Source organism: Epinephelus fuscoguttatus, linkage group LG20 (genome assembly GCF_011397635.1).
Source record: "Epinephelus fuscoguttatus linkage group LG20, E.fuscoguttatus.final_Chr_v1".
NCBI classification, from domain to species: Eukaryota; Metazoa; Chordata; class Actinopteri; order Perciformes; family Serranidae; genus Epinephelus; species Epinephelus fuscoguttatus.
Window position 1 is genome coordinate 13,037,811 of NC_064771.1, and position 17,765 is coordinate 13,055,575.

Genomic DNA, 17,765 nt, shown 5'->3' on the forward strand with positions numbered 1-17,765 from the left:
CCATTTTTGAGCAAGTAACTAAAGCTAGTGACATTCACTTTATTTAGCTTCTTCAAGACTAAAACTTCCAACACAGCTGCTTAGGAGCTCGACAAGCTGAGAATGTGGATTTAATGCTGTGAATGTGAAGAAGGGCAGTGCTGACATAGAGCATGTGTGCTCTGTGTAGGTTCCCTGGATTAAAGAAAATCTTTTTGATGAAACAGCAAACATGAAAAACTGCAAAAACGAAGCTGTCTAATGAAAAACCGACTGGCAGGATATGTGACACCACCTCGGCAGGTTACAGTTGTAGAGAGTTGAATCCATGGTTTAGCCTCAGGAAGAGGTTGTCTCAAAACATCAGTACAAATGGCAGCAGCTTCAGGCCATGCTGCGTCTCTTGGTGGTTTTCCTGGCTGCTGCTGGTTTTGGGTTTGGATTTTTGCGAAGTTTGGATTTGGCCTTGAGCATTTTGACCTGCCGAAGGCCGTTGAGGTGCATTGGTTTGGGTTTGGTTGCCTTGGGTGCCTTGGCAGGCTTTGGGGTTGGGGCAGCAGGGAGGCTCTCACCCCCAGGACAGGCTTTGAAAACATGGACATCCTTGACCCTGCGACCCCTCAGCTCAGGGGGATTGGCACAGGTGGCTCGTACCTTCAGGTTAACTTTTTCAATCCACCTAGAAAAAGAGGAAAGAGGGTATTATTTTATCAAAAATTCAGAGAAAACCATCTCAACAAGGGGTAGCTACAGCAACTCAGAGTGGAGTGTAATCATGTGTTATTGGGGTATTGGGAGTAACCTAATCATATATATTGGTGAAGAATCATCCCAGATAAAAACACTTACAGGCATAAAATGTGCATTGTGCTGCTTAGAAGGTACAGTTTAACTCAAAAACACATATTTTTCATTTTACCTGTACTGCTATTTATCAATTCAATATCAAATCGATTGTTTGGTGTGAGTTACAAAGTGTTTGAGGTATTGGCCATAGAGTTGTCTGCCGTCTCTCCAATATAATGGAGATGAACTCCAGAACTAGATGGCACTGGGCTTGTGATGCTTGTTGTGAGCAGTTTCATTTACAAACTATTTTCTTTTTCTAAAACTACATCTGCCAACAGCATCACCATGAAGAAGAAAGGTTGCATCTTCCGCTAGCTCACCTACCACTACTGAGTTAGCTAATGTTACAGGTCAGCTAAGGAGGACGCCATTCATGTTTACATCTAGTGCTGTTATGAGCACAATGCCTCTCTTCCATGAGTAGATGCACGCTTCCTTCTGCACCTTGATTCAGTTGGCATGTGTCGTTTAGTAGAAAGAAAATAATTCCTACACGAAACTGCTCACAACAAGGCCTGTGGATTGTCTTGAGTAAGTGGGTCATGATTTCTGGAAAGACAGATTGCTGTTGAGTTTTTAAAATGTATTATAGCGCTTTGAGCACCACAAGCTGAGTGTAGCAAGAAAGGCAGACATCTCTACGGCCAGTATCTTCAACACAACTCACACCAAAACAAACTAGATTGATAAATAGCACTACAGGTAAGAGGAAATATTTGTGTTTCATATTTTGGAATGAGCTGCCCCTTTAAGGAGCTGTAACTCCTGTTGGTCAAACCCAAGCCATTTCTGACTACATTCATTGTGCTGTAGTTGTCTTACATGCGTAGCGGCAGCAGAGGGCAGTCACACATCAGAGGGTTGTCGGCCAGGTTGATGACCTCCAGTGAAGTGAAAGGGTGGAGGTTAGGCACCTCTTCCAGCTGGTTGCCCTCTAAAAAAAGACTCCTCAACCCTGGACCCAGACCTGCCAGGGAGTTCTGTGACATCTGGAGTGAGAGGTCACATCAGAATATTGCTAAATAACCTCTCTGAAAGGATCTGTCTCTGATCCTAAAGCCACACACAGTTATGGAGTATGTGGGCTGGTTAGAGAAAAAAAGAAGGTATGAATAGAAAGGTCTAAGCTGCTGTATGAGGGTGACTAGTAGCCCACTCACCTTCTCCAGTCCCATGTTATCCAGATACAACTCCTTCAGTGAGCTCTCCAATGGTCGAAAAGCATTCGGCCCCACCCAGCGAACTGAATTCCCTGACAGCCTCAGGTCTCTGAGGTTTCCCGCCTTGCTCAGCGCTTCAGTGGGCACCTCTGTCAGCTTGTTCCCTCCCAGGTGGAGTGTATCAAGGTCACTGGCCTGGTCCAGAGCCCTGGATGACACATGATCGATGGCGTTTCCAGTGAGGTAGAGGGCTCTGAGGCCCTCAGCTCCGGTCAAGATGTCTGGCTCCAGCTTGGAGATGGAGTTGTTCTCCAAGTGCAGCGCCAGAAGGCTGGGCATCAGTTTGAAGGCTCCTTTGGGAAAACCAGTGAAGCGATTCTTCTCCAGGTGGAGGTAGGTCAGCTGAGGGAGGCCTGCCAATTTAGATTATAGAAATTAAGTACTAAGTACTAAGACACAAGTCAGAATAATGCTGCAAAGGCGTTTTCTTCTAATTAGCATTTCAAAGACCTTTAAAGGCGTCAGGGCTGAGGGAAGTGAGGTCATTCTCCGACAGGTACAGGTAAATCAGTCCCTTCATTCCACTGAAAGCCCCACCCTCAACCTCCACGATCTTGCAGCGCTGCAGATGTAGGGACACGACCTGGGCAACACCGGGGAAGCTGTTGCTAGGGATGTAGTGGAAGTTGTTGCCACGCAGGTCGAGGAGACGCGTGTTGGGAGCGAAACCCCGAGGAATTTTGGTGTGACCGCGGTTCTCACACGAGGAGTGGTGTGTCTCAGCCTGAAGACAGGGAGGTATTGGAAATGTATGGACAGAATGGACAAATCATAATAATTTACACTCTCTTTGACATTATGTAAAGGTATTTCCATCAGCTTCTACACAAGCTTTAAGGCATAACTCAACATTTTAAGGGATATGCTTCAAGGTAGATGGGAAAAATCAACACAGTTCTAATGTCTGTTGGCTACATATGTTGCTACAGTCAGCAGACAATTAGCTCAGCTTAGCATAAAGACTGTAAGCATGGTGACTCTATCAAAATCGAGAATCCATCCAGCACCTCAGAATGTTGTCATTTATCAGTTTGATTGGTTGCCGATGTCAAGAGTTTGATATAATATGAGTTGGTCTGAGACTTTTGGCAAAGTTTCTTTCTGCCTCCAGTCTTTATGGTAAGCTAAGCAAATTCCCTGCTGACTCTGGCTGTATATTTAGCATACAGATATGAAACATGCACAAAAGCCTACCTCCCAAAATGTCTCAATATTCCTTTGATGTCATGTTTCTTGTGTCAGTTTGAAGGTCAAGAGTAAGCATGATATGCAGCTACAAGTCATTTTTTGAGAAACTGGTCAAAGTCACTTTGGGAAACTTGAAATCAGCTTTCAGAAGTACAAGTAGGCAAGAAATGTGTCCGTACTATGGCTAGGTATTGGTAGTGAATACCTTTAGGGCATTGACCGATGTAACCCAGTACCAGAACTTCTCCAGTGAAATGATACCAGCATTTGAACCTTTTTGCACTGGGGGTCTGATCCTGGACTGTCCCGCCTCCCTGCTGGATCAGCAAAATTTCTGTTGCTGCTGTCTCCGGAGCCACGCTCCTACCGGGGAACAGTCAGTTCAACGCCTTCCTACATTAGCCAGAGCTAACACAGCAGCAGTGGCTAGGCTCCCAAGACCGAGCTGTTCAACTTTCTCAACAAACTAACACAGACACCAAAATGGCTCGACTCTGTTGCTAAGCTTGTTAATAACCATTAAATAACCTTAGCGGTGTGTCTCTAACAGTTAGCCCTGTCTTTGTGTGTGTGTGTACAGGTTGACTCCCACCATCTATTGCCAGCCTCACCTTGTGGTGAATTTGAGCATGGTTTATTGATTTGAAAGTTCACCACACTGAGATGCAACTACAACATTCAATAGTATAGCTAGAAACTACACATGCCACTCCATTCACATTGTGGGTATGGAATGAAGCACTCTACTGGTATCTTTATCACTTTAAGAGAATGTATTTTTACTGGTATCGTAATTTTTCAAACCATACCCAGCCCTAGATTGTACACTACAAAGGTAAATCTCAAAACTTGATACATCCCACTCACCTCGCAGACACAGTTAGCAGGACACTTGACCTTGTTCTCTGGCTCTGGTGTGGGTGGTGTGATCCGGGTTGCCTCCTCAAATTCTGCCTTCAGCATGGCCTCCTGGCTCTGACAGCGCAACTCAGGAGGGTGAACAGCCTCCAGGTTCTCTCCTGACAGATGGGCTGGTCCTCCACATGTCCCCATCAGCTTCACCTTGTTCCGAATCGACCACTCCCTGTAGCAAGGTAAAGGGAATTAAAGCTCTGTGGTCTAGAAGTCAGCTATCGCTTCAGCATCCACAAAGGTGTGCTGTACCTGAGTGGACGCAGGTAGCAGTTGCAGTAGATGGGGTTCCCAGCCAGGTTGAGGCGTGCCAGCTTGGGTGAACCTTCAGAGAAGGGCTGGATGACACGCAGCTGGTTGTAGCTGATGTCCAGGTGGACGAGGTTGGGGGATTTTGATACAGCTGTGTTTGCCATGTCCTGCAGGGACATGTGGTCCAGGAAGAGGTGGGTCAGTTTGGCCATGGACACTGCATCCTCTCCGAGGTAAGTCATTGGGTTGTAGCTTAGATCCAGACGGGTCACCTCTGGCAGTCTGGATGCAGAGCGGGAGAAGTGGGGAAAATTGGATTGTAATTTCAGGCCTAGTATTCAAATATTACTCTATTAGAGCAGTCAGAACTATTTTCCCTTCAAGACACCAGGTGACTGTGATTTTTGCTGTTGTCTCTTAGCCTTGCCAGCAGCACAGCTCCAGAGATGGCCATTTGAGTCACCGCTTGGGTCTGGTCTGAAATATCTCAACAACTATTGAATGGACTGCCATGAAATCTGTTACATACATTCCTGTTCCTAGAGCATGAATCCCACTGACTTTGGTAATACCCTGTCTCTTCCTCTAGTGCCACCATGAGGTTCAGGTTTGTGGCATTGACTGAACTTTGGAACAGATATCCGTGGCTCCCTCAGGAATAATTCTACTATCTTTTTGTGATCCCCTGATCTTTCTGTGTAGCTCTATGGCAGATCAGCAGATCACAGATATGCCAAGCTGCCTACCTGGTCATGGTCTCAGTGGGGAAGAACTGCAGCTCATTGTGATCCAGACTGAGACGGGTGAGCGTAAACAGCCCAGCGAAGGCCTCAGTGTCCAGGTAGTTTAGAGAGTTGTGACTAAGACGGAGCCATTTGATGTTTTGCAAGCCCTGGAGCAAGAAGAGTTTGGCTTTTTAGTTGATGTTCCAACAACAGGAGACATTCCTGCATTTTGTTTAAACCACCTTTTCAGTTTGCCATTTTGAGGTATTTTGCTACCTGGAAGGCCATGTTGGGGATGTAGACCAGCTGGTTGTGTGTAAGGGAGAGCAGGTTGAGGAAGCCGAGCTGAGAGAAAGCTCCAGGCTGGATCTCTTCCACGCGATTACGGTCGATCATGAGCTGCTTCAGCGAGGACAGGCCGTCAAATGACTCCTGGACAAATAAAAAACCGAAGACAAAAATTTTATCCTGTTGCACTGAAAATGTGTATGGGGGTGGGAGATGTTAGTGTCTCATTAAAAACTCAGTCAAAGTGATGATGGGATAAGTGATGGTTGTGAGAACTGGATCTGCAGTGCGTGTGTGATGACCTGGTAGAGGATGTCGATGTTGTTGTTGGCCAGGTTGAGGAAGACCAGGCGACCAAGGCTGCGGAAAGCCCCCTCCTTCACCCTGCGGATGTTACAGCGCTGCAGTGACAGGTGAGTCAGGTAGGGTGTGTGTTTGAAAGCCCCGGTAGGCAGTTCCTGGATGTCGTTGCCTCGAAGATCTAATTTCACTGTGATCTGTAAAGAAAGGGATTCAGTTATCAGATGGAAGAAGATGGGAACTAAACATACTACAGAAATGTGTGTGTGTGTGTGTGTGTGTGTGTGTGTGTGTGTGTGTGTGTGAATTTAGGACCTCATCAACAGTTGGAGGAACTTGGGTCAGGTTCTTGTTGACGCAGGTCACAGTGAGCTGGATCTGGTCACAGATGCACTCCTTTGGACATTTTGCTGTGTGTGCTGCAGGAATGCAGAGGAGGCTGAGAAGCAGCACCCAGAGGGTGTTGGGACAGAGCTGGGAGTACATCTGAGAGGGAAAATAATACCTCAGTCACACGATTGTATGTAGTAGGAATTCATAGTTTAAGGAACTACTTAATCCACAGAATAACCATTTGTATATCAATTACAGTGTTACATTGAACTCATAAAGAAAACATATTTCTCGCATGCTTCCACAATGAATGAAGAATCCAAAAACTGAGAAATTTTTTTGATGAATTGAAGGTGTCATCATGGTCTGTGTTTAACTGCAGCAAAATGATATTATGTGAAAGTGGTATGTGTTTTAAATAGTATTATTTTAGCAAAAATGTATGTGTTTGGGAAGTACTGAGAATAAGACTGGATAAATACCACTTGGATTATACTGCACAAGTTGTGTGAGAGTTTGTAAACAGATGTTTTGATATAGTTTTACTGTTGTTAACAAGATCTCCTATGACTCTAATTCACCAAAAGTTTTCCTGGTTTTTGGATTCTTCATTCCATGTGGAGGCATGCAAGAAAAACAAGGTTTTCTTCGCAAATTTGGCATAACACAGGGTGAGTAACTGATATATAAATTGTCATTTTGTATGTGAAATATTCCTGTAATCGTCTTACTAAACCTCCTCTCAGCCAGTGACACAGTAAATGTACAAGTTGTTTTGTTTCATTAGGGACAAGCCACTAGCAACTAGCAACTGTTTCGGTATTTTTTAGGTGTGAGGTACATTTTTAGATCCACCACTTAACCAGTCATTCATTGAGTCATTCATCCTCTCACTCATAAAACTTACTTTGTTATGGCAGTGTCTACAGAGGAATCAAACCTATTCATTTTATGTAGTTATAGTTATTTTGATGAGTTTAATGCAAATGCAGGTGGACCACATGTGTTAGGACCCCAGACTTTTCTGCCTCAGAGGCACTGCTTTGCTGTAAGTCAAGTGGAAAGTAAGGAAAGTATATTTGCTCAAGTACTTACGTACCATTTTGAGGTACTTGCCAGTTGAGTGTTCCCAGTTTATGCTACTTTATACTTCTACTCCATTATATGTAGAGGGAATATTTTTGTGCTTTGTACTTCACTGCATTCATTTGATGGTTATAGATACTTTTCAGATTAATATTTTACATAAAAATTATGATAAGCTTATTAAATACAATGCATAGTTATTAAGATTAAAGTGGTGGTTTCCAGCCTTGTTGGTTTGTGAGCATTCGAACAAGCAATGTCTAGTTGGGGTCAGATATCAATAAGTTGCTCTGTCAGAGACACATTTCCATTCTAAATGTCCCATTAACTTTATGCTGCTGCCTGTCTTGGCCAGGACACCCTTGAAAAGGAGATTTTTAATCTCAAGAGTTTTGGGTTTTTTTTGATTAATGAAGGTTAAATAAAAATAAATTCCAAATGGTCATATAATTAACTGTGTAAAGCCTGGACCAAATAGCAAAAACAATAGTAAAAAGAATAAGGGAAAATAACAGGATTAAAACAAATAAACTATATTATATAAAAAATAAACAAATACATTTATAAATATACACAGAAAAATTTGCACACTTTATATGCAAATGAATTCATATTTTATAAATATAGAAATATGTAAAAACTGAATTAACAAATGTGAAAATATATGAAAATGCTTATTATTATTATTAATAATAATTCCTATTATTTTTGTTCTATGACAGATTCACTATTTTTATGGAACTCCTGTGATGCATAATCTCACAACCCCTCAGATTTATTTTGTGATGCTTTGAAGGGGCCTGACCATCAGGTTGGGACTGTCTGAACAAAACTAGCAACAGTAACTGAGTCTAAAGTAGAAGAACTTAAGTGAAGTGCTTCTTACACATTAATACAACAGTATTAACTGTTTGATAAGGTCCCGTATAGTAATTACAGAGGGATAATTTTCTGCAGAATGAGTAGTGTTACTTTTGTTACTTCATTCAGTCATTTTAGCTGCTAATATTTCTATGCTTTAACTTTAGTGGAATCTTAAATGCACTGTATGTGAAGAGGATGCCAAGCTCAGATACAATTAGGGGCACCTGCAGGATATATTAACCACAACCTGAGAAACTCAATTCTAACTCAATCAGAGAAGGGTGTGTGTCACATTGTTTTATATTTCCCTACTAAAGCTCAGTTTAACGAACAATCTCTCCATCATTCTGTACTTTTGGGGATTAGTGTTATTCTGCTCAGATTGGGCTGCCCCAGTCTTCACTGGAATGCCTTAAAACCACATTCCCATGTCGGATCAACAGTCTTGATCCGCAGGAATGGACATGAAAAGCTTCACAGCTCCACACTCTGAAATTTGGAGTCTCAAACTGTTGGCGCGGCGAAATGGTGCCATGCTTAAACCTTTCTGCCCAAACTGCTGCACAAAATCCTGACAGAGAAGAACCTGAGAGCAGGACTGTATTAATCAGAACACTGAAAATAATATTAAATTTAATTTACTGTATATGAAGTAAGGGTTGCATGGAAATCATGCAGACTGTACGTCAGGCTGTATAATATTTCGACAGCATAGCTACCACGTTTTGTTTCTAAGACCCCCTGAGCAGAGAGGGGCCACGAAACTAGAGACGGAGGAATTTTCTCCTGCCGGACTGTTTGTCCGCGTCCCCCTGGGGATCAACAGTCCTCACCGCAGAGGAGCCGCCGCGCCGGCCGCGCACAAAGATGCACAGTGTCTCTGCGTGCCGGTGTTGTGCCAAAACGCGTCTCCCCTTGAAAAAAAGTGTGTCCCTTGGCCAGGGACGGAGAGAGAAGTAGCTACTCTCAATCGGCTCTGAATGCTTTTAACAGAAATGACCTTTAAATATTGTGTCTTATTTCTTATTTGTTTTGTGCGTAAACGGGGATGTTGGTGTAATTAAGTTTTGGAAATGGCAAAACCCTGCGAGATCATCTTTTCTGGAAAAATACCAGCATTGTATTTGTTTAATTCGCACACTTTATGACAACAAAGACATTGTGAAGTCTTCAGCGTGACAACATCTCAAAGTGTTTTCTTTATTCGAACGCTAAAATGCGCAAAATAAAACACAGCGTCTCCACATGACTAAATGATTATGCAATTTCAGTATTAAGCTTTCATTTTGATTTTTCTGTGTTCAAATTTCACCAAGGCAATCACTCGAATAAATGTACGTGTTTAAAATGCACAAATGTGACTATTAACAGTAAGTACAGAAGACCATTTTACGCACAGACTCACCGTGCTTTCGTCGTGTTTCTGTCCAGCTGTGGGTCGGTTACTGACTGTAGACTCTCTCACGGTCTCTGCTCCCTCTTGCTGCTCTTCCCCCGGCTGTCCCCCATCCAAAACAAACTCCGTTTATCCCTTCATTCACTCACACTCCCCGCCTCCGACACAAACACACACCTCCACGTCCCACCTCTGGAGTCGGCACATTGCTCCAGCCTGGTAAAGGAATGGCTCAATCTCCACTGAGGTTGGAACAATAATCTCAGCTTTCTTGTTGTTATTTTGCTTCTAAAACAGCAACACACAGATACTTACAATCATAAATACACAGACGAAGAGTCAGGCTTGTTAGATTAGTTATATTTCTGAGAGGCTTTCAGTACATATCAACATATCAGGTAAACAAAAATTCTCCCGACAATATAAATGCAGTCCATATGGTGTAATGTCTAAATGCCATTAAAGTGTAATCCATTCTCACTCCATTTCCCTTAAAGGCTCCCTCACATCACCAACACATATACAGCTATATGAGGTAACACACAGCAACCCAAGTTGTGCAACACAAAGTCCTATAAGAGCACATTTTTATATAAGACTGATTATGGATGGAAAAAAGACACATCAGGTGAAAGTGATTGTGGTCCCCTGAGCTCTGCTGTGTTATGACTGGGCTCGGTGCACGGCGATGCGCGCGCACACACACGCTGTGTATTCAGGCTCATGGGTTCCTGTATGCAGCCCCATTCCTGCTCACAGTCTGATGCACACAGCAGCAGCCCGATTTGACTGGACCTGATGAACAGCAGTGTGATGATTGTGACTGGACAGACTGTTCTAAAACTCCAACAGCATGCAACGCATCCTGTCAGGAAAACGGAACCATAATTCCAGCTTTTTATTTTTGACTAATTCATTTTGTTTTATAGATTGCTTTTTTTTTTTTTTTGTTAAATACGATCCCTCTGAATTGTCTTGACCTCTCCATTTCTGTCTCAGCAAAGCAGCAAATATCAAAGTATGTGAGATACAGGTCTACAAATACAGCAAGTCTGTAGCTGTGTGTGACTATCTGCCATTCTTTGCAAAAAATTACAACACAACTTCCAAATTTTTGAGGACCTGAAACAACCTAAATCTGTTAACCTATTCCTGTAGCTGTGTATGGACCCTGTCTGAAGTAGATGCATTCTTTTGTTCTTGTTTAACAGTGAATTCTCAAACTATTTATATCTAAATGCAAAGTGATATGTTGCAAAAGGTGCCACATTGACATTTTCTAATGTTAGCTCCACTCCAAGTTACAATCAGTTCCATTTTTTTATACATTAACCCATACCTGATGTGCATTTCTAGATTTTCTATAAAAATATAAGTCACAAGCATACGTAGAAAAATAAAAACTAAGACATTCTGGACAGTTTTTGCCTTCATAAAATATACAAATGGAGAGTGGAGATACATTAAGTGGTCGTCCGTTGTTCAAGTGTAAAGCTTCCCTGTTTGTTTTGTTGGTGAAGATGATACAGTCAGTACAGTGTGTGTCCCAGTGTTGGTACTGGCAGTGGTTGGTAGGTGGGATCAGTGTTAGTCATGGCACTTCTTCTCCAGAGTGGAACTCAGTCTCTTGCTGGCACTGCTGCAGGACTCCAGAGCGTCACTGTTCCTGCACATTCACAAAGACAAAACGTACGCGTCGTAAGACTTCAAAAGGCAGCATCACATTGCAGGAACTACTGAGACTTTTTTTCCCAATTGGTTACAAACTGCTCTAAACTGTTTTATTCACAGGTTTCACACTGACTGACAGCTTAATGTAAAATGAAACTTGTGTAGATAAATGATCCTACTTGGACACGAAGGTGTGAAGCAGTGAGGCGTGGTGCTTGGGGAAGTATTCCTGCTGGACAGCGTGCTCCAAACACAACAGCTGACCTGGCACCAGTGACACCTTTTTCATCTTCACCTCTCCCTGAAACGAGAACAGAGAAGCAGAAACCTAAATAAACTAAAATGTAATCAATAACCAACCACTTCAACTGTGTTATGGTCCAAAGATCATAAACGTTAACACCAGAATCAGAATCTGGTTTATTGCTAAGTTGGTTTTTCACATATAAAGAATTTGATTTGGTGTTTTGATACAAAGATAAAAAATATACGGATGGAACATTGAAATACCACTGGAGATTGTGGAGGCAGTGTAGTGTAGTTCAAGTGAGATACTACCATAGGAGACAACGAAGAAATTGAAATTATGGTGAAATAGAATGAATTGGTAATATAGTGAAAGAGTTCTCCGTCCACATTTAGGGCTGTAATTGTATATGGCCACACAGACCACCACTGTCTACAATGCTTCCTCTGTTTAAAAAGGTACAATAATACAACATCCTCCACCATCATCTTGTTTGTTGTTTTGTGAAACTTTTGACTCTGCCCTCTAGTGCCATCTGTTGGCAGTATCTACACTATTATAAAGGATGCGTGGAAGTACCAGGGGAGGGGCGTTTACAGTGTTTGAAACAGATGTACCTTTTTCCATACCTAATGGGTATATAAAGTAGGCTAAATCTGGTGGTGCAGGTAGTAAAAGTACAGAACTGACATCTGTGTGAAAAGGACATCCAGAAGGAAGGGATAGGCATGACGTCTTGATGACATTTTATTTGGGCAACCCACCGCTGTGAGATTAAAAAAGCAGCTGATAGCAGTTAGCAGCTAACTCAAACAAGCAGAGGAGCAGCCAAAAATGTTCCCAAATTGGGGAAACAATGAGGTTAGGGAGCTTCTTACCATCTGAGCAGAGGATGGGAACTCCAGAGATGGATTAACTGGGATGATAAATGATTGTTATTGCCATGCTTACGTCATTGTTAATGTTTAGAAAGTGCTGCTGATGCTTACATTATATGTTACACTAGAAGCTGACGTGTCATGCTCGTCACACCTCTTTTGCTTTCACAACACTAGCATGCTATCTAAAAACCACACACTGGAGTGCATTATGCTGCTGTTGTTTGGCTCTGTGTAAAAAAGCAAAGCCAGAGTAATTAGGGGTCTTCATCGTAGCCCTATCGCAGGATCTCTATGTAAAAGGGGCTCGTGTGAGTGAGGGTCTAGGCCTTGTAAAGAAGTCAGCTGCAGATGGAAGAAAGTGTTCTTGTGCCATGAGGTTTGGTCCTACTATACTGCAGCCTCCTGCCAGAGGGAAGTCCCTCAAAGAGTTTGTGTCCAGGGTTAGATGCAATCTTTCCTGTCCGTCTCAGGGTCCTGGAGGGATGGCAGACTACAGCCAATCAGCTTCTACGCAAAGCAAATGATGCACTGCAGTATACCCTTGTCCTTAGCTGTGGCATCAACGTACCAGATGGTGATGGAGCAGGTGAGGATGGACTCAATAATTCCAATGTAGATGTGTGGAATGCGTGCAGAATTTGTATATGATTTGACTAAATTTAACGTTAAATATTAGATTAAACCAGCGCCCATAAGTTCAGTGATGTTTTGGAGACACAGGGTTTGGGGTACAGTACCTTGAGGAGTCCCATCATGACCAGCAGTGTGGAGAGGAAACAGTATGACTGGAAGGCTGAGGCAGAGAGAAGCTTCTTCAACAAAACGTCTGTGGGACACAGTGATGCAGGTCATTTAAACGAGACAGCAGGGGCTGTTTATAAAGGGTGAGTTCTATCAACAACAGTATCTGAACCACAAGTGGAGATCCACATGAAAGTAGCATTTTATTCACCAGTTGTTTCAAGGACAGCAGTCTTAGTCTCTGGTTCCTCACTGTACAAAGAAGCGATTTTCAGAAGGACATCAGCAGCCTTGTGTGGATCAGATGCATCTACCTGTTGAGGTAAGAGAAGAGTTTTATTGACAAGATATATCCAGTCTGTTTGTACACCTAATCCAGCAGAATAAACACAAATAAGGACAGTTAAAGCAGATGGTGATGGCAGCAAACAACCAGCCTGGACACTTCACATTCACGAATTGTAGATTCCTACCTGTTGCTGCAGGTTTGTCCTCATGTCTCCCAGCTGAAGGAGCCTGTCTGCAGAGGGGCAGCTGAGGAAAGACATGATCTCTGGCTGAGGGTGGACACAAAGTCACAATGAGAAACATAAGCACAAAGTAACTAGCCTAGAAATTAGCACTATAGACACAACACTTAATATAACAGTTGAAGAAGAATACTTTCAAGCTTGCCTGTTGTAAGTGCATAAATATAAAAATGTATATTACGTCTAACATCTTACTGGGCTCTGAAGTTTTTCAGGACTGTCATCTTTTCTTGTTATTCCATTTTCCTTTACGATTTCACCGTCCTCCTCAACGTCTTCACTACAGTCATCACTAGCATCATCATCATTTTCGTGGTCGTCATCACCTTCTTCATCCTCGTCATCAGGCTCTCCCTCATCATCACTACAGTGAAGTTAAGAAGACATTTTTTTTCCTTTAAACTTGCTTGTTGTTAAATTAACAAGCTGATGAGAGATAACTTGAGTTTTTTGGTATTGATACTGGACAACAGCTTCAGAAAAGATTCACTGCATCACTTAGTGTCACACAAACACACGTGTGCATTACCTGAGTGATCCCAGCATGTCTCCTTTGTCCATGTTTTCCATAGTTTCCCTCAAAGCCTCACAGCCCTCCTCTCCCAGACAGTTACCTGTTAGAGTCACATACAAGACTTTCACCTGTTGTGTCACCATTTTCTTATCTATGTTCAGGTCACAAAAAGTACTTTAATTGAAACTTCACATTTTCATCATATTCAGCAATTCACTAGACACTGATTCCATATATTTTCCAGTATTTTCACAGCCATGGAATCCTCCTGATAACTGCTACCCCTACAGGGATAGTAAGACCAGTTTCACGGTCAGTGTTCGTACCGTTCAGATCCACTTTCTCCATATAAGGTTTGTCCATGACAGCCTGAGCCACCACGAAAGCTGCTGCCTCTGTGATCTCGCCAAATGACAGATTGAGCTCCTGGAGAGAAGGAACATAGCAGAGCACTGTAAGCAGCCTGTTGACAAGACAGACAGAAAAGGCTGAACTCTGATAGTGAGCTGACCTTGAGGACTGGCAGTCCCTCCCTGAGGACAGCAGCGAGGGCGATGGCTCCTTCTGAGCGTACCAGACAGTCTCCAAAGTTGATCATCTGCACGTTCCTTAGGTGCCTCAAAGCCTGTGTGGCCGACAGGGGTAAACCGTGAACAAAAACAGTTCAAACACACTGGCTAAATATCTAATGTACTTTAAGGGAATGTGTGAACAGGCCTCACCTGTGCCATGGCCAGCGTTCCCCTCTTGGTGAAGGTGTTGTCGTTGAAGTTGAGGACGCGGAGCTCTGGGTTGTGTCGCATGGCTGAAGCCAACGCCATCACACCTGCGTAGTTGATGCCATTCTGAGGCATGTGAACTTCTTCCAGGCTGCCGATCAGCTTACACGGAAAAACAGAGAGTAATTTGAAGTTCAAGGGGTTGTCATTTAATGCCAATCATTGGAATCATTCATCTTCAAATGTCTTGTTTTGTCTAATCAACAGTCCAAATCACAAAGATTTTAAATGTACACAAATACAAAACAGAGAAAAGCTGCAAATCCTCACATTTAAAAAGGTGGAACTGGGGCATGTTTAGCAATTTCGCTTGATAAATGACTATTAATATTTAAGTGGTTATCAAATAGTTCTCTATTATTTTCTGTCTATCATCAAATAATCTTTTCAGCTTTATTTGAAATGTTGCCCTGACTATAATTAATTATGATTAAAAATTTGGGGGTGATTATTTTCTACCTGGAAGGCCTTAGCCAGGGCGCTGGCTCCTTCGTTTTCCAGGCGGTTCCTTCCTGCAATGAACACTCTCAGTTTGAGTGGAGCTCCGAGTGCTGATGACTGTCTGTGGCACTGAATCAGAGCTTCAGCCAGGATCTACACAAACCATACAGCACTGTTACAGCCTGAACTATAATGCAAGAACATATCAAAATCTCACGTGTGGGTAATTTTTATAGTTGCTTCAGAGATAAAATTACTATTTAGAAAGTGTTTGAGAGATTGACAGGGTTAGGTCAAACAAACTCACCTTTCCTCCTCCAATCCCCATGCCGCAATTGTTGAGCCTCAGCACCCTCAAGGTGTGGCAGGAAGGGCTCTTCAGCAGCTGCTCAATTCCCTTCACACCATCTGGTCCAAAGGCATTATCGCTCAGGTCCAGCTCCGTCAGCCTGGCCCCTGCATGCATTAATGCACTGCCCAGGCACCTCTGATTCATTCAAAAAAACAGAATGTGTGAAACAGGTATGTTCTCAAGGCTGTGTATTACAACACATTATCACAAAACAAATCCTGGAAATCAAACAGCATTAACAGTGTCTTAAAGTCTCACCAGGGCTGTCGGGATCTCAGAGCGCAACCTGCCCGTGAACATATCACTCCAGTAACATCTCTGAAAGACACAAAGAGCTTTAGACAGAAGGAAATCAGCATCTTCTTTGTTGCTACAATGAACAGAAGGAAATTTTAAAGTATTATAAGTAAGTGTTTTCTGGCCCATGTGTGTTTATAATGAATGCAAACTATGCATTGGATACCTGGAGCTGGTCTTTATGCTCCAGAGCCTTCGCAATGGCCCGGGCTGCATCCACTCCCACAGTGTTCCCCTCCAGGCGCAAAGCTCTCAGACCCTGGTACTGCTCGATCTCACGGACCAGCTCCCCCACTGAAAGCAGAGAACAGGAAGTCAGGTCTGAGGAGAAAACAGACACCTGTGCTCTGGTGTCAACAGTAACACCGTGGTGAATGAAAACGAAAACAAAACTAAACCCTGTCTGACCTGATTCTGCGTTGTCCAGCTTCAGTCCCAGGCCTTTAAAGCTCAGCTCTCCATCCCCGACGTGAGTCTTGGCAAGAGCATCAGCCAACTGAGAGATGTCATCTGAGGCCATATTGACTATAGAAACATCCAGAAGTCAGACATTAGAGAGAGAAATCACATTTTAGTATTTTACTCAACATATAAATGAACAAAAGTACAGTGTTTTGCCCGGAATCGAGAACTAAAGTTCAGTGACAGTGGTAACATTACAAACAGAACATTTTCTTGTCAACAAAAGCCACGGTAGCTAACGTTAACGTTAATTAGCCTCACCGGTGTTAGCTAGTAGAAGTACGCAGCATGAGACGTTTAAATCACTAGCTAACGTTGACTATTAACTTAAACTAATGTGACTAATGTGAGTTCTGACTTTATAAAGTGTTTTATCGCGTCTCTCAGCCATTAAAACAACCATACGGCTCTCACTGAAGCACTGAAACTTACCACAAAGAGTAATTTCCTAGGAAACGACAGAGAACACACGCCACTCTTCCGCGCAGCGCGCCGGTTGCTAAACCATGTGACGTCATGCTGACCCGGTTTCTTCTTCGTTGATTTTCCTAACTTCGGTTAAAATTGATCTACAAGGATTTACCGCCATCTGCTGTTGCCACCCAAACGCCGTTAACCCCCTTTGGTTTTATTGCAGTGCTAAACCAATGAATATTTTCAATAATTATTGCTATTTCTTTCAAGTCAGCTCTGATACAATACTATTAATGCTATTATGGGACTGTTCGTTATTTATGTGAAGGGAGAAGGTGGAACAAAAAGGGGGAGACGTCAAATAACAAGCAATGGGGAGGGACTTGTTTTTTTTTTATTTTGGCTTATGGGAGGGGAAAACGACTGTAAATAACTGAATTTTGTATTTATTTTGCTGCTAATTGTTAAAGAAAATTTGCCCTCCGACCCCAGGTTTGGAAGGCATGTTTTAAATTACAGCATTTATCATGGCCAGAAACTGTAAACACAGAAACCATTGTTGAAATTCTCACATTTCCAGCAGTCCTTGGACACATCATGTGCAGTGTGCTTCCTTCAGGAAAAAATAGCAAATCTGATTAGATTAACACATTTCAAATTAATACCTTTAATTTTAATACTTTTAAGAAATTTAATTTAAAAAATCCATCTTATTAATTTTATCAATAATAATTCCAATAATGCTCCAAACGTATAATTTTGACAAGGGAGCTGCCATAGCCATTTTCAAAGCGGTTCCTTGAACGCTCACCTTAAGACATCTGAATGAAAATGTGTTCTATGGTACCCATGAGTCTCATCTAACTTTGGGAAGGCTTGCTTTCAGTAAATGTTTTGTTCCTTTTAGTCAATGTACCCCTTTAAATTTAAGCAGTATATTTGTGTTTTTTAGGAAAAGGACAACCTGTCACAGTCTGCTTCTCTCCCTCACCTGCTCCTGGTAAATTTCCACTCACCTGCAACCTGCTAGCCAGCCACGCCCCC

At 42.6% G+C, this 17,765-nt stretch overlaps 2 protein-coding genes across 3 annotated transcripts; both read right to left on the bottom strand.

Annotated features, from left to right (window-relative positions):
- Positions 1-54: 54 nt before the first annotated feature.
- chadlb (chondroadherin-like b) lies at positions 55-9,514 on the bottom strand. Its single transcript, XM_049563604.1, has 11 exons — positions 9,402-9,514; positions 6,029-6,199; positions 5,716-5,910; positions 5,402-5,557; positions 5,147-5,292; positions 4,401-4,682; positions 4,104-4,320; positions 2,499-2,772; positions 1,989-2,401; positions 1,651-1,817; positions 55-658 (listed from the first exon to the last, which is right to left on the bottom strand). The coding sequence occupies exons 2-11, from the start codon at positions 6,197-6,199 to the stop codon at positions 364-366; spliced, it is 2,316 nt and encodes a 771-aa protein (XP_049419561.1). The 5' UTR covers positions 9,402-9,514; the 3' UTR covers positions 55-363.
- A 223-nt stretch (positions 9,515-9,737) lies between these two features.
- Positions 9,738-16,831, bottom strand: rangap1b (Ran GTPase activating protein 1b). 2 transcript variants are annotated; one of them, XM_049563805.1, is made up of 16 exons: positions 16,740-16,831; positions 16,254-16,370; positions 16,012-16,139; positions 15,807-15,866; positions 15,504-15,683; positions 15,215-15,349; positions 14,699-14,857; positions 14,488-14,601; positions 14,303-14,402; positions 13,992-14,076; positions 13,658-13,826; positions 13,406-13,489; positions 13,144-13,246; positions 12,929-13,017; positions 11,243-11,364; positions 9,738-11,058 (listed from the first exon to the last, which is right to left on the bottom strand). In XM_049563805.1, exons 2-16 carry the CDS (start codon positions 16,363-16,365, stop codon positions 10,980-10,982), a joined length of 1,719 nt encoding a protein of 572 aa, XP_049419762.1. In that variant the 5' UTR covers positions 16,366-16,370; positions 16,740-16,831; the 3' UTR covers positions 9,738-10,979. The 2 variants fall into 2 exon arrangements, with proteins under 2 accessions (XP_049419762.1, XP_049419763.1); XM_049563806.1 differs by lacking the exon at positions 16,740-16,831 and adding an exon at positions 16,569-16,722.
- Positions 16,832-17,765: the final 934 nt, after the last annotated feature.

Bases quoted from the DNA above. Each gene is read 5' to 3' on its own strand.
- chadlb (XM_049563604.1), bottom strand. From the start codon at position 6,199: ATGTACTCCCAGCTCTGTCCCAACACCCTCTGGGTGCTGCTTCTCAGC. The intron at 2,773-4,103 runs GTGAGTGGGATG...CCCTGTCTTCAG, and splicing joins CTGCTAACTGTGTCTGCGAG to GCTGAGACACACCACTCCTC. The intron at 1,818-1,988 runs GTGAGTGGGCTA...CTCTCACTCCAG, and splicing joins ATAACATGGGACTGGAGAAG to ATGTCACAGAACTCCCTGGC.
- rangap1b (XM_049563805.1), bottom strand. From the start codon at position 16,365: ATGGCCTCAGATGACATCTCTCAGTTGGCTGATGCTCTTGCCAAGACT. The intron at 14,602-14,698 runs GTGAGGCCTGTT...TCGGCCACACAG, and splicing joins GAACGCTGGCCATGGCACAG to GCTTTGAGGCACCTAAGGAA. The intron at 13,827-13,991 runs GTAATGCACACG...ACTTCACTGTAG, and splicing joins GACATGCTGGGATCACTCAG to TGATGATGAGGGAGAGCCTG.